Genomic DNA, 14859 nt, shown 5'->3' with positions numbered 1-14859 from the left:
CCATGGGAGCATATTCACCCAGTGCTTTTCAAGCTGCATTGGCTCCCGGTGGAGTACAGGGTCAGATTTAAGGTGCTGCTTTTGACCTTTAAAGCCCTTCACGGCCTAGGACCCTCGTACCTACGGGACCGTCTCTCCTGGTATGCCCCACGGAGAGCCTCAAGGTCCATAAATAATAACACCCTAGTGGTCCCAGGCCCTAAAGAAGTTAGATTGGCTTCAACCAGAGCCAGGGCCTTTTCAACTCTGGCTCCGGCCTGGTGGAACGCTCTGCCTCATGAGACCAGGGCCCTGCAGGATCTGATTTCTTTCCGCAGGACTTGTAAGACAGAGTTGTTCCGCCAGGCCTTTGGCTTGGAGCCAATTTGATTCCCTCCCCCTCTCTCTCTCTCTCTTTTTTTTTTTTCCTCCTCTTTCTTTCTTTTCCTTCTCCTGCGATGAGGCTACATTTTAATATTTTAATGTTCCATTATTTTAATGTTGTATTTTATTTTTGTTTTTAAGTTGTAATCATTCATCTTGTTTTTATTATTGCTTGTAAGCCGCTCTGAGCCCGGCCTTGGCTGGGGAGGGCGGGGTATAAATAAAAAATTATTATTATTATTATTACTAGAATCAAACTAAGGCAAATCAGAAGAAATTAAGATCGCGGCTCAAGAGACAACACAATGAGAACTATTAAAGTGGCAACAATGTATTTAAGTACAGTGGTACCTTACTTCATTCTGGAGGTCCGTTCTTAACCTGAAACTGTTCTTAACCTGAGGTACCACTTTAGCTAATGGGGCCTCCCACTGCTGCCGCCCCGCTGGAGCACGATTTTTGTTCTCATCCTGAAGCAAAGTTCTTAACCTGTGGTACTATTTCTGGGTTAGCGGAGTCTGTAACCTGAAGCTAGGTTCCACTGTACGTTGAAAGCCATTTCACTGTACGTTGAGGAGCCATTTCAGCAACCAGCTTGCACTGGTCATGTCAGACTGTGGGGTTTTTGTTTGTTATTTGCTAGGGGGATCCTTGAGCCCCTGGATCCTGCTAAAAAAAAGGTGAGAGAATAATTGGAAGTAGCTTAGCTGAGTGACATTGCAGCCTCAGTCACAGCACAGCTCCCTAAATGGTGGTGCTCCTCTCTGCCAACAGAGGCCAGCAGGGAGACCACTACATAAACATCTGACACCCCTCACCATCATTACCCAGACAAGTTTCATCTTCTGAAGAGTTAAGAGCCTATTAAATGGAAGAAATGCCTATTTCTTTTTTAGCAACAAAATTCTTCGCATTTCCCACTAGAAAATAAAACATAACAACTTACTGTAAAATTAATGAGGTCATAGTGCAGATGTAGCTGCTTCTGCTTTGTAACATGTATTGCTCCAGATTCATCTCTTTTGACCTGGTGATGAAATTAGGTAATTCATAGGAACATAATAAACTGCATTATACAGAGTCAGACCATTGGTCCATCCAGCAATTGGGCTGCTTACAATTGTGCTACCTTCAGCTGTGTTTTCGTCTAACACCTGCAGAAAACTTTTTAAATTTGCCAACATTTTTCATGATAGTCAGCTGGTGATCAGCTTGTGTGTGTTTTACTGTATCATATTTGTTGAGAACAGCTCTGATATATTTTTTAATACAAATAATTCAGGAAATAAAAGTGATTCCCACTAATACGAATGTACACTCAAGTGAAAATCAAACTGAACAATTAGATACTTTGGCTTTTTCAACAGACTAGTAAACTGAGAAACTCATTTACAACACAACTGTTGCCATCTTACAGTCTGAGCTTCTGTAAGTTAATGACCAACTACTCTGAGGGAATATGTATTTAGAAAGCAACTCTCCAAAGCTGATTGATAAAATGAACCTTACCAGAAGGAAATGGACAACATCTCCTCGGCAGAAGGCAAGCACAGGATTCACAGATGTCTGTACAGCAACAAAATGCCATGCTAGCAATGGAACACTGGAGGGGTCCATCTAAAGATGAAAATATACGAGATTCTTAGCACCAAGTAAAAGAAAGAAAAAGTACTGACTGTAGAGGGGGGTGAAGTACTGGTTTGAAAGTGAAATATACTGGTCTAATTTAAACTCAATTTACAAAAAAACTTGCTGATTCAACCATGCTATAATCATGCTCTTTACTAAATATATATAAAAAATTCCTTACTTTCCAAAGCTTTATAAAGACGCAATTAGCTTGAAATGTACAACATTAGCATCTCCAGTCCTTGCAGAGGTGGGTGCACTTAAGCCTACTGATTTCAATGGTCTTAAAGGTAAAGGTAAAGGGACTCCTGACCATTTTGTCCAGTCGTGGCCGACTCTGGGGTTGCGGCACTCATCTTGCTTTATTGGCCGAGGGAGCCGGCGTACAGCTTCCAGGTCATGTGGCCAGCATGACTAAGCCGCTTCTGGCGAACCAGAGCAGCACACGGAAACGCCGTTTACCTTCCCGCCGGAGTGGTACCTATTTATCTACTTGCACTTTGATGTGCTTTCGAACTGCTAGGTTGGCAGGAGCTGGGACTGAGCAACGGGAGCTCATCCCGTCACGGGGATTCGAACTGCCGACCTTCTGATCAGCAAGTCTTAGGCTCTGTGGTTTAACCCACAGCGCCACCCACGTCCCACATCAATGGTCTTAGGTATACCTAATTTGGCAAAGAATTACTCCATCGGTGCAGTGTGTATTGTATAAAGTTATTACAAGACAATGGAAGGCTGTGTTAGACATCCAAACTAAGGTTCTCCTCAAATAATCCTCAGGCCTGGCCTAGGACAATTTTCTGCCTTAGGCAAAGGACAAGATGGCGTTGTGCTCTCTAGTCACATGTACAGAAGCAGCCTAGACCAGAAGTTGATTCAAGAAAGGAACATTCTCCACTGCATGTGAAGGAGGCAGGCAAATTTTGGGGGTGCAGGACAAGTCATGTGGGAAACACAACTCTGTCCTTCAACAGAGGGTAATGGCTGGGTTGAATGGGGCAGGATCAGGAGAAACAGTCAGAGTGTGAGGGGCAGCATCTATCACCCAAGGCAGTTTCCTCCCTCTGCTTCATGGTAGGGTTGGCCTCAGTAACCCTCATGCTCCACCAGAGCACTTTGAACAATCATGAATTTGTCAAAATTACTCACACGGCCGTATGGGAAAGTCATCCACACTTTCAAAGATGGTTTCAAGCCAATGACAAGAATCTGCAGGTAGAAATGAAAGTAAGTAATAAACATTCTGCATTCGGCAATACTTATTCCATTTTAAAACAGGATGTCTTGTGTAGAAGTCACCTTTGTTAAGGAAGCCATTGCAAGCAGGGAGTACTGGGTGATGGGATGGTCTCTCAGTTCAGTCTTTGCATGTAAAGGCTCAATGCAGCAGACTTCTCCCTTGGAACCACTGAACAAGCAGCGTGACTCACATGTTCTCACACCCATGACTCTCCTGAGAATAAAGTAAAAGGACATAAACAAACAGCAACAATTTACAACAGTGACTTGTGTGTATAGGAAAATGCATATACAATTTAGCTTTCAAAAGTGTTGCATGTAATTCCAGGAATGGCTTTTAACAACTACATTTGCAAATGCAGCATAAATGATACTGACCAGGATACTTAAAGGATACTCAAGAGAGAATGAGGCCTCTAAAGCCTCTAGTGTTTTTCCTCAGTCTGTTCAACTTGAAATCTTGAGCACAACCTGGTGTTTGAAATGCTGCACTTCAAGTTCTTAGAAAAGATTCCATTATAAAGGGTCTATTTCCAACAATGCTGTCACCACAGATTCTTACCTGAAAGAGAGTTCGAATACTGAGCCTCCACTGTCGTTGCAAATCGCTAGCGTTGGATCATCTGTAAACTGAACAGAACATTACTTTTCCCCCCACGCGTCTATCTTCGCAGCAACTTTTAAAACTTTCTTTCATTAACATTACCTCACTTGTTAATGGGCACTACCCTAAACCAGATGGATGGGAGGTGGCCTGCTCTTAATGGGGTCACATTCCCTCTGAAGAAGCGGTTACACAGCTTAGGGGTATTTCTGCACCAACTGCTGTCGCTTGAGGCTCAGGTGGCCTCAGTGGTACAGATGCCTTCTATCAGCTTCTGCTGCTAGCCCAGCTTCACTGCTATCTGAACAGGGATAGCCTAACCTCTGTTGTCTATGCTCTGGTAACCTGCAGGTCAGATTACAGTGGTACCTTGGGTTAAGTACTTAATTCATTCCAGAGGTCCATACTTAACCTGAAACTGTTCTTAATCTGAAGCACCACTTTAGCTAATGGCGCCTCCTGCTGCTGCCGCGCCGCCAGAGCACGATTTCTGTTCTCATCCTGAAGTAAAGTTCTTAATCTGAGGTAATATTTCTGGGTTAGCAGAGTCTGTAACCTGAAGCGTATGTAACCTGAAGCATATGTAACCCAAGGTACCACTGGATTGTAATGTGCTATATGTGGGGCTGCCTCTGAAGACAATTTGGAAAGTTCAGCTGGTGCAGAATTTAGCAGCCAGGTTGCTTACTGAGGCAAGACAGTTTGAGCACATAACGCCAAACCTGGCCTGATTGCACTGGCTGTTAATTAGTTTCCAGGCCCAATTCAGAGTGCTGGTTTTGACCTATAAAGTCTTAAAGGGATCAGGACCATGGTTCCTCAAGAATTGCCTCTGGCCCTATGAATCAAACCCGGACCCTGCGATCATCATCTGAGGCCCTTCTTCATGTGCCTCACTGTTTGTAGAATGCTCTTGCCTGGCACCATCATTATATATTGTTATGCACCAGGCAAAAGCTTTCTTCTATAACCAGGCCTTGGATTTTTAAATATCTGTCGCCTTTCAGAAGTGGGTGGGATATTTTTAATATACTTCTCTTTCCTATGCAATTCAAATTTTGAGGTAAGAAATACCGGTGCTGTATTAGGTGTGCACAATTTATTATCGTCAGAAAGATCTAACACAATTTCAGTGCAGCCAACACAGCTCACAAAGCAGAATTAATTAATATTTCTTACCTTGATGTGCAAAATTGCTGTTCCTGGAGGATGAGCATCTGTTATTGATCTCAAAAGCTTTCCACTAGCCAGATCCCACATTGTAATCTATAAGTAAAAGACCATTAATTTTCTCTAATTCAAGTCTGGATTACCAAAGCATGAAGACATCTACGAAATATTTGCCAACCATCTTCTTGTGTAATCAAGCGTTATTCAATTATTTTGTCCTACTTTTCCAGGCACAGAGTGTACTTCACATTTTATAAAGCTTTAGAGAACAAAGGTCTAATTCAGATATCACACTTCCCCACTGCCATGGTTTGGGAACTGGGAGCAGACTCCTCCCCCCCCCCCAGGGGTGCCAACTTGAATAAAATATGGGGGGTGTCAGGTAAGCAGCGCCCTGCATCACATGACACAGTGCTTGCACACCATTTGAATGGCAATGTCCATCAACTGGGGGGGCAGCCCCCTCAAAAAAATTGAGAGGGTGAAGTCCCCTCAGCCCTTAGGAGTTGGCTCCTATGTCCTTCCCTCCTCAGCGCTTTCTCCTGGCTAGCAGTAACTATCCTGACTGCAAAGTCTGAGCTGGCATGATTAACAAAAATTACTGCTAAGCACATTTTGAGACCAAATGGGGTCTAATCCTGGTTTCAAACTCTGGTTTGAAAGCTAATTATGGTTAAGAGAAATTAGGGTTAAACTGGTCAGGCATGATTGTAAACTACTGTTGGTAACAACAGGAAAAGGAAGGGCTGTATGAGCCAAGGGAGGGTGGAGCAAAAGGGTGGGGAAGGCCACAAAGTTTTCTTAATTGCCATATCACATCCAAACTGCACTATGGCTTGTCCATCAGTTTAAAAGCAGAAGCTTCCTCCCACCAGCTTAGCCAACATGATTGAGCAAGACTGCCAAGATTGCTCACTCCCAATTTCCAAAATAATGAACATGACTCTATCTATCTATCTATCTATCTATCTATCTATTCTTTGAAAGTTTTGCTAGGAACTGAAATATAGAGTTTACAAAATAAAGAAATAAAATTGATGATGTTTTCTTTCATATGACATTTGTATTGAGAAAATCAAAGCTAGACTTAAACAAAAGCTGAATTTTCTGGCATTAAAATAAGACCTCACGGAGTACAAAGAAGTACTGCATAGAATACATGTACTGCTTGCTAATCTATATCACATTTGGGGTCATCGGGCTTCTCCCTACAATAAGCCACAGTAGAAAGAAATTATCTATGGAGATAACAAAAGGTGTAAATAGAAAATCATTGCTCTCCAGAACCAAATAAGAAGAGCCTAGCTAGATCAGGCCAAAGGGCCATTGAGTTCAGCATTCTGTTCCAATAGTGGCCAACCAGATACCCACAGGAAGCCTGTGAGCAGAACCCGAGTGTAATAGCAGTCTCCTCACTTGAAATCCCCAGCAACTGGAATTCAGAGACACTGCCTTGGACAGCAGAGGTGGAAGAAGTGTTTGGATTGGATATCCCGCTTTATCACTACCCGAAGGAGTCTCAAAGCGGCTAACATTCTCCTTTCCCTTCCTCCCCCACAACAAACACTCTGTGAGATGAGTGGGGCTGAGAGACTTCAGAGAAATGTGACTAGCCCAAGGTCACCCAGCAGCTGCATATGGAGGAGCGGGGAAGCAAACCCGGTTCCCCAGATTATGAGTCTATCGCTCTTAACCACTACACCACACTGGAACAAAGCCATCGCAACCAGTAGCCATTGATTACAGGTGTCCCCTCACTTACACACAACCACATACACGAGTGGTGCTGGGAAATAATAAAATAATTCAGTTCAAACCCAGAAATGGCAGGAGCTCATGAGGAGACCCTCCCTGGAGCCCAAAGAGGATGACAGTGAAGGCAGAGGAAGCCCCAAAGAGACTGAAGGTGCAACGGGGCTTTGTTTACACTGCTCAGCCTCTCCGCCTAATAGCTGGTGTGCGGGGTGGCGCAGCAGATTTTGCATGCAGCCTCCAGCCTCCTGTCAGCCCCAGAGCTTCAATTCTAGTCGTGGATATTTTTGGATACAGTGTTTTTGGTATGGTTTGAAAAGAGAACAGCAGAGAGGAAATTTAAAGGGCGTTTTGAGAGGGTGCTCCACACTTTACCCGATTTCACTGAAACGTAACCCCTGAGTTTGCACATCTACCTTGGGGTACACAGAACACAGCTGGACTTACTTCTGAGTAAGCATGCACAGTATTATGGAACATATCAACCTTACCTGTCCTTTTGCAAAACCACACAGAAGTCTTGAACAATCGTTGTTGATGCTAAGAGCAGATATAGCCCCATACTGTGCTCCAACTGCGGTACTGCCCAAACAAAGCCGAAGAGCCTGGTTAGGATCTAAACACAAAGTATGCCTAGTTAACATATGGGTACATCAACACCACAGATCAGCACATCCATCCTAGAATCAAGAGTAATTCTACACATCATGAATTGGCTCATTTCAGACATCACATTTTCAATCATTCAACCCATGATATGGAGAACTAGCAACAAACCGTGGTCTCTCACCCTCATCCTTCTTTTCCGGGTTTGCATAATCATGATTACTTGTGACACCTAAATTGGGCATAACATGCTTACAAATCACCAGGAGGAGGAGGTGAAGAAAGCTTTTGTGGAGAGTGAAAAATGAGGAGCAACCGCTTATGTGATTTTAAAGACAGAATTTAAAATTCTAACAGTGAAGAGCTATGACACCCAAAACACATAAAAAAGAAAAAGAAAATAGCACTATTTGCAGCAGCAAGAAGAAAGGAGACAGAAGCAGGTCAATAATAAAGTCAAGAGATAACGTAACAAAACACTTCAGTTCTTTCAAGAGAAAGATTCTATTTTAGAAATTTAATACAAAAAGGCTAGAGAATAATAGAAAAATGGAGAGTAGAATAAAATCTATGCCTCATTTAAAAGTTTAAGGGGAAGAATAGAACAGAAAATTATTTTGCTATGGCCTCCACGTTTTCCTCCCAAAATGCCATAGAAGCACATTGCACTGAGGGAATTTCAAGGTCACAAACCTGGTATCAGGCTGCCAATGGACAATATCTGCTGTTGCCACTAGCACCATCACAGATTATGTAAAAAATATTTTTTTTTAAATGAAAAATACAAAATCCTATAGGTCAAGATAAGCAGTTCCCACTGAACCCCACACCCGTTTGGAAGCAAGATTACATACACACAAATATATGAGAATGAAGATCACCAAACTAAAGATTGCAACAATCCTCATCTCACACCTAGTTTGTGATATGGCATAGACAGTTATTCAAACAGGAAGGGAGCGGAAAAACACCTTCCTTATTTTAGTTCAGCAGCTCTCTAGAAACTGGTTAGACTCTCTAGTCAAAAACTGTAAGTGTCCCAAGGCTACTTGAGTGAAGTTTCTTATCCATTTTCAGTACATGATACTAATGTGATCAAACTTGGGTTTATGCCCAAGTATTTTAAACTTATATGCATGTTAAATATTGTCAAACTTTCTTTTTTAATACAACAGCAGCTACTTTAAAAATGGATTAGAGGAAGTAAAAATTAGGTATATGGCTTCAAACTCTTTTGAAAAATAAAAAAATTCATACGCTGATCTTTGAAGGATGTCAATACAACAATAGGTTGTGAACAGGATGTTTTGCAACCTTGTGAATGCATAAAGTCTGTAGTGGAAGGATATGTTATTACCTATTATTTGTAATTATTAAGAACAAACAGCATTTAACAAAACCCGGATTCATTTACACTGTTGCAACACAGTAAAACACCACACATTAAAAAATAAATCCAGGAAGTATGGGCCAAACACATGCTGACAGGCCTATGCAGTTTAAAATTTCCTTGGGTAGCCAGTCACTTTAATGATTGCTCTGTACTGCTTTTAAGTTTTTTCTGTTGCTGTACACACCCCTAATGTTTTGTGAGGAAATTGTATATAATTTTTTTTAATAAATGAATTAAGTTAATTAATTGTATTTACCACAGAGCATGCTCCATAAAAATCAAATCATCATTTCCCACACATTATATCTCTGCTTCAAGTATTATTAATTATTATTATTATCATCGAGGTTTTTATTCATTCATTCATTTATATAAATGCAGCAAACACATCCACAATTTCCAAGAAAAGTTAAAGTTAAAAACATTATTTTATCCAGTCACTTCAGAGTTACCAGGAAGAGGTATCCTTCAGCCACCTAACGCCTAAGTAAACCAAAATGTTTTCAAATTCCTTCTGAAAATTAATGATGGGAGCAGATGCACCTCACTAGGGAGGGCATTCCACAAATGGTGGACCACCACAGAAAGGGAGAGCTCAATCTCACATTGCCCACCCACCCATCCTGCGAATGTACCCATGAATGATTTCCGTGCTCTTCACCCTTCACTAGTCATCCATCTCTCACCAAGAGGCTGGGTTAGGCACATGCACACCCTTCCTAGTTGTTTCTGGCTTTCACCCAGGAATCAACCCAGTCAGATGTACCAGAGGGGTGGGGAATGCCCTCACCCATCCCTACTGCAGACTTTCAGAACACAAGTTAATTGGCTAATTTTGCTTAACCATAAGGACATCCCATCCTTATGGTTAAGCAAATTCAGCCAATTAACTTGTGTTCTGAAAGTCTGCTTAACCATAACGACATCTCACGAGGGTGACACCGTGGTGTAAACCACAGAGCCTTGGGCTTGCCGATCAGAAGGTTGGCAGTTCGAATCCCTGTGACGGGGTGAGCTCCCGTTGCTCGGTCCCTGCTCCTGCCAACCTAGCAGTTCAAAAGCACGTCAAAGTGCAAGTAGATAAATAGGTACTGCTCTGGCGGGAAGGTAAACAGCGTTTCTGTGCACTGCTCTGGTTCGCCAGAAGCAGCTTAGTCATGCTGGCCACATGACCCGGAAGCTGTACGCCGGCTCCCTCAGCTAATAGAGATGAGCGCTGCAACCCCAGAGTCGTCTGTGACTGGACCTAATGGTCAGGGGTCCCTTAACCTTTAAGGACATCCCAACCTTATCATTTTAATTAGCTGTGAGGTTCAGGATCGCCCCCACCTTGCCAAAGCCTCTGGAGAGAAGAGTGTCCACCAGACGGATGGTGGAAGAAGAGGGAAAGGCAGGTGGGAAAAGCAATAACACCGTCAGAGGTGGCAGGCAGCCAGTTTCCTCAAACAAATGCCAGCAAACCTCAATGAACTGAAGCAACATTGTAAAGAAGAGCAGGCCAGAATTCCTCCACTATGAAGTGAGAAGCCGATAAAGCCACACAGAAAACAATTGCTTCAAGTTATTGCTGCTAAAGGTGGTTCTACAAGCTGCTGAATCATAAGGTGTACTTAGTTCTTCCACAAACGGCTTCCCCATTTTGGCTTTATTTTTGTTAAATAAACCGTGACACGGAGTAGTATGTCATGTGTTGTTGTTCATCTGAGGTTGCATTTACGGTACCTAATTTTAAGACCTGCTAAGGAGGAGGTGACTGGTACCGTGCTGATAATACCACAGAATTCAAAGAGGGTGTACTTTCTTTTCCCCGTAACTGTCTAGGCGGTTATTGAATATGTTCTGGTTGAAGACCAGTACCTCTTGCCAGAGTGGTAATCAAAGCTATGATGTACTAAAAGCTACAGACAAAATATTTGTCTCTTCTTCAGAGGAGTTTCCCAGCACAGGAAATAGCTTCAGGGTTTTATATGAACTCCTGCACCCTATGCCCTAAAATTACATTGTGAACATATTGCCCAGACCTTCAGGAAGTGGTGTACAAATACCTTCAATAAATATAAATTTAATCTACCATATCAGAATTCAGAGCATAGTTGTGGCAGTTTTAAAATGTGGATCTGTTCATGCAAGTTACATGCACGATGCAGCGATACTATACCTTTGCCTTCTCAGTCCATGAGGAAAAAAGTTGAGAGAGAAAGAAAAGCCAGAAGTCAATAGGGAGGAAAAATACTCAATAAAATGTTTATGTTCAGCAAGAGGCTATCACAAATCAGTTTCTGCTGGTGGCAGGGTGGGGAGCAACAGGCAAAATGCCTATTCATTTCATTGTAACATGAGGCCAAAACAGCATATCCAGACAACACTTCCTTGAAATGCAATACAGAGAACCGAGTAAAAAAAAAACCAAACCCCTACCTTATTTTTTAATCCAGAAAGCCTGCAAGTTGACATCATTTTAAAATACATCACATTACTTACTTACATGTAGCACGTCCTGCTAAGCTTACTGAATCAGATGACCAGACATATTGGTACTACTTATGTAACAAAATACAGTAACAAAATACATAGAATATGCCACAGAAATCAAATTCAAAGTGATTTTCTGAAGTTTAAGTAGTTCAACAGGTACCCTTGCTTACCAAATATCAGTGCCAGTCCATGGGATGTTCCCACTGCTATGAGACTTGATGCTGCCTAAGCAAAGCAAAGCCAAGGGAAAGCATTAAGACACTTGAAAACAAGGCAGACAATAAGCAATAACCCAAAAGCAGCAATCAGATTATCAATGTTTTAAGTATGCAAAATTGAAACTAGAAATTAACCCTAAAAGGTTATGCACCCATGGAATAGGTTTCTATAAAGGACTCAGAAGAAGCCATATCAGAAACACTTGCTGACCAAATGATTAAAGATTATTTCACAAAAAGAACTGATCCAAATGACCTTTATAATTGGAACAGGTGACTGACTGGATTATCATCATATACATTAGGTGGCAGTTAGACTTCCTGATTTTTCATTAAGCCTACTCATTGGCCTGTGCACAAAAACTGGGCTCATCTATTCCCCTTTCCTCCTCCAGTGCCTCTACAAGGGAAAAGAAAGGATATTTTCACTTTAATGTAATCATAGTTTAGAATTACAGCCAAATCCTAAACTGTGATTAATCTTAACTATAGCCTATTGAAACAAGCCAACTTCATAAACCATGGGTTGGAATAACCTAAGGAGCCCCATTATAGCAGAAGCCCTACATAAGGACTTCCATTTGTGCAACAGGGCTTCCCTCCTCACTCTCTTTGTGTGCCTGAAATTGGCTCTGGAGGTGTCAGAACCTTCAGAACAGCACACAGGGGAAGGAGAGGGGGGATGTTCCATCTGGCAAGCTGCAAGGCTTGTGCAAACATTCATCAAAGCACAACAATGAATCCCACCCCATGGTTTTAAGTTGGGTTGTTTCAATAAACTATGGTTAAGGCTAACTCCAGATTGACCAGGTAATACCAAACTCAGATAAAAGAGGTTAATTAAAAGCAAGAGTTTCCCATTTCTTTCTCATGGCTAAGGAGCCCAAGCCTGGCAATCCATAGCTTAGCTTTACACCCAAATGTTGCTTATCACAGCTACTGCAAGGGTTACTGGAGTACCAGATTGTGTGCACTGCTTTGGGTCCTTTATTTTGTTACATGGATTATTCACATCTATTCATTCTATATAGTAATACAAATGAAATACTTTTGGAAAGAAACAGGGTCTGTAAAAATACTGTATCTAGGAGCAAGGCTTTAAGAATGTCAAAAATGAAACAAGCATTGTATAATTATTCATAAACTTACAATTGCAGTGGGTAAGCCAGCATCCACTTTGGCCTAAAAGAGAAAGATATATTATGCAACTGGCATCAATAATCATAAGTGTGAAACACAAAATAATCTGCATGTCAGATATAATCATGTGAGGCTTCCCAACTTGCCATTTGAAATAACAGAATCATAGAATTGTAGAGATGGAAGGCTCTTGAGGGTCATTGGTTCAAACCTAAGCCTACACTTGCCATTAAGAAGCTGAAGCTCTGACTCAAACACCCCCCACAACCAAATTAATTCCATATGGGAATTCATCAGGTTATGACTGCGCAGAAAAGGGTTCTGCTCACTCCAGAGTGGATTTTGCTTTTTCCACAGATGGAAAATACCCCAAAGCTACAAAATGCAGGGGCTAGAAGGATCCTCCTCCTCGGTTTGCCATTATGTGTGACCATCACCAGTATGGAGTTAAAAGGAGCTCACACCCAGTCCTAAAATTACCCAGAGAATCGGTTTTTTTCAGGATTCTCAAACTAACACCAGCGAGTTTAGCAGAGCTCTTTTTAACCCACATGACAGTCAGATACAACACTAGAATGCTTTGAGGGTTTTTGTTTTTTTTACAAATCAAGCGGTGCATAAATGTTATGAAATAAAATAAATAGAAATAAATAATAGAAACAGAACATGACGCAGTGGAAGAGTGTGTTTGACCGCATATCCAAATCCCTAGATCCCAGTTACAGTGGTGCCTCGCAAGACGAAATTAATTCGTTCCGCAAGTTTTTTCGTCTTGCGAGTTTTCCGTCTTGCGAAGCACGGTTCCCCATAGGAATGCATTGAAAATCAATCAATGCGTTACTATGGAAACCGCCTTCAGACCAGGCCCGGGGACAGTCTGTCCCCCGACCTCTTCTGAAGGCTGGGGGGGGGCAAGGGCTTTTCTTCCCACCCCCAGCATTTTAAGATCGCCCCGGACAGCGGAGAAGTCCTCCGCTGTCCCGGGGTTTTTTAAAATGCTGGCGGGCGGCAGTGAAGGCTTCGCTGCTGCCTGCCAGCATTTTAAGATCGCCCCGGGACAGCGGAGGACTTCTCCGCTGTCCCAGGGCGATTTTAAAGCCCCCGGGAAGGCAGGCGGGGGGGACCTCTTCTGAAGCCCGGCGGGGGGCGAAAGTCTTTGCTCCCCCCCGTCTGCCTTCAAAAGCCGTCCGGGATAGCGGGAAGCGCTTCCCTGCTATCCCGGACCGCTTTTAAAATGCTGGCGGTGGGGAGCAAAGCCTTTCGGCCCCCGCCGGCCTTCCTGGACCTCTTCTGAAGGCCGGAGGGGGGGAAAGGCTTTGCTCCCCACCGCCAGCATTTTAAAAGCGGTCCGGGATAGCAGGGAAGCGCTTCCCGCTATCCCGGACGGCTTTTGAAGGCAGACGGGGGGGAGCAAAAACTTTTGCCCCCCGCCGGCCTTCAGAAGAGGTCCTGGACCTCTTCTGAAGGCCGGCGGGGGGCAAAAGTTTTTGCTCCCCCTTGCCTGCCTTCCCGGGAGAGCGGAGAAACGCAGCGCGTTTCTCCGGTATCCCGGACGGCTTTTGAAGGCAGGCGGGGGGGAACAAAGACTTTCGCCCCCCGCCGGCCTTCAGAAGAGGTCTTTGCTCCCCACCGCCAGCATTTAAAAGAGGTCCCTGGAGATTTCCCTATGGACTTTCTTCTTGCGAAGCAAGCCCATAGGGAAATTCGTCTTGCGAAGCAACTCGCAAACGGAAAACCCTTTCGTCTAGCGGGTTTTTCGTCTTGCGAGGCATTCGTCTTGCGGGGCACCACTGTAGTTGTAGACTAGGAAAACAAACTTCATGTTTATCCTTTTCTACCCGCTGCATGAATATCGTAAGTGTACCACCTAACTATTGTCTCTTCCGACTTGTGTACTGCTCATGTTGCTCATCTGCCTCAGTGGAGAAAAGCTACTTACCGCTGCAGATACTATCTGAGCAGAGATTCCTTTCAGAAGGGACAGCCGTATCACAGAGCCATGGATGGAGAAAGAATCACGAAGTTTCTTCTTCCTTCGTAAAGTAAGGACAATCTGTCAGAACTCTACATGTAGTTAAGAGCCCAGTGCTATAGTGAGAAACTGCTAGATGAGGGGCTAAAGTCCCACTGTGCCAGCAGAACACCGGATACACTACAGCCATGCAAATGCTACCATGACACATGTAACAGTGCAACACCACAGATACGTCAGCTCAGAAGGCTACTAGTGGGGTGGAGCTGTGAGGACATGAGTGGCACAGGAGAGGAGG

General features: G+C 43.2%; 1 protein-coding gene across 4 annotated transcripts in view; it reads right to left on the bottom strand.

Annotated features, from left to right (window-relative positions):
* VPS8 (VPS8 subunit of CORVET complex) overlaps positions 1-14859 on the bottom strand; it is a 91318-nt gene that overhangs the window by 71067 nt on the left and 5392 nt on the right. For all 4 annotated transcript variants that reach the window (XM_083741775.1, XM_083741774.1, XM_083741773.1 and 1 more), the window contains 10 exons: positions 14529-14622; positions 12599-12631; positions 11402-11456; positions 7249-7373; positions 5015-5101; positions 3794-3861; positions 3292-3445; positions 3142-3201; positions 1873-1980; positions 1310-1390 (listed from right to left, as the gene is read on the bottom strand). In XM_083741775.1, the coding sequence (XP_083597901.1) occupies positions 1310-1390; positions 1873-1980; positions 3142-3201; positions 3292-3445; positions 3794-3861; positions 5015-5101; positions 7249-7373; positions 11402-11456; positions 12599-12631; positions 14529-14622 (865 nt within the window). The remainder of the gene's footprint in view (positions 1-1309; positions 1391-1872; positions 1981-3141; positions 3202-3291; positions 3446-3793; positions 3862-5014; positions 5102-7248; positions 7374-11401; positions 11457-12598; positions 12632-14528; positions 14623-14859) is intronic.

This window comes from Podarcis gaigeae (assembly GCF_964106915.1).
Source record: "Podarcis gaigeae genome assembly, chromosome: 5".
Taxonomy (NCBI): domain Eukaryota; kingdom Metazoa; phylum Chordata; class Lepidosauria; order Squamata; family Lacertidae; genus Podarcis; species Podarcis gaigeae.
Note: the sequence above shows the minus strand (reverse complement) of the source record. Positions and strands in the feature narration are given on the sequence as shown.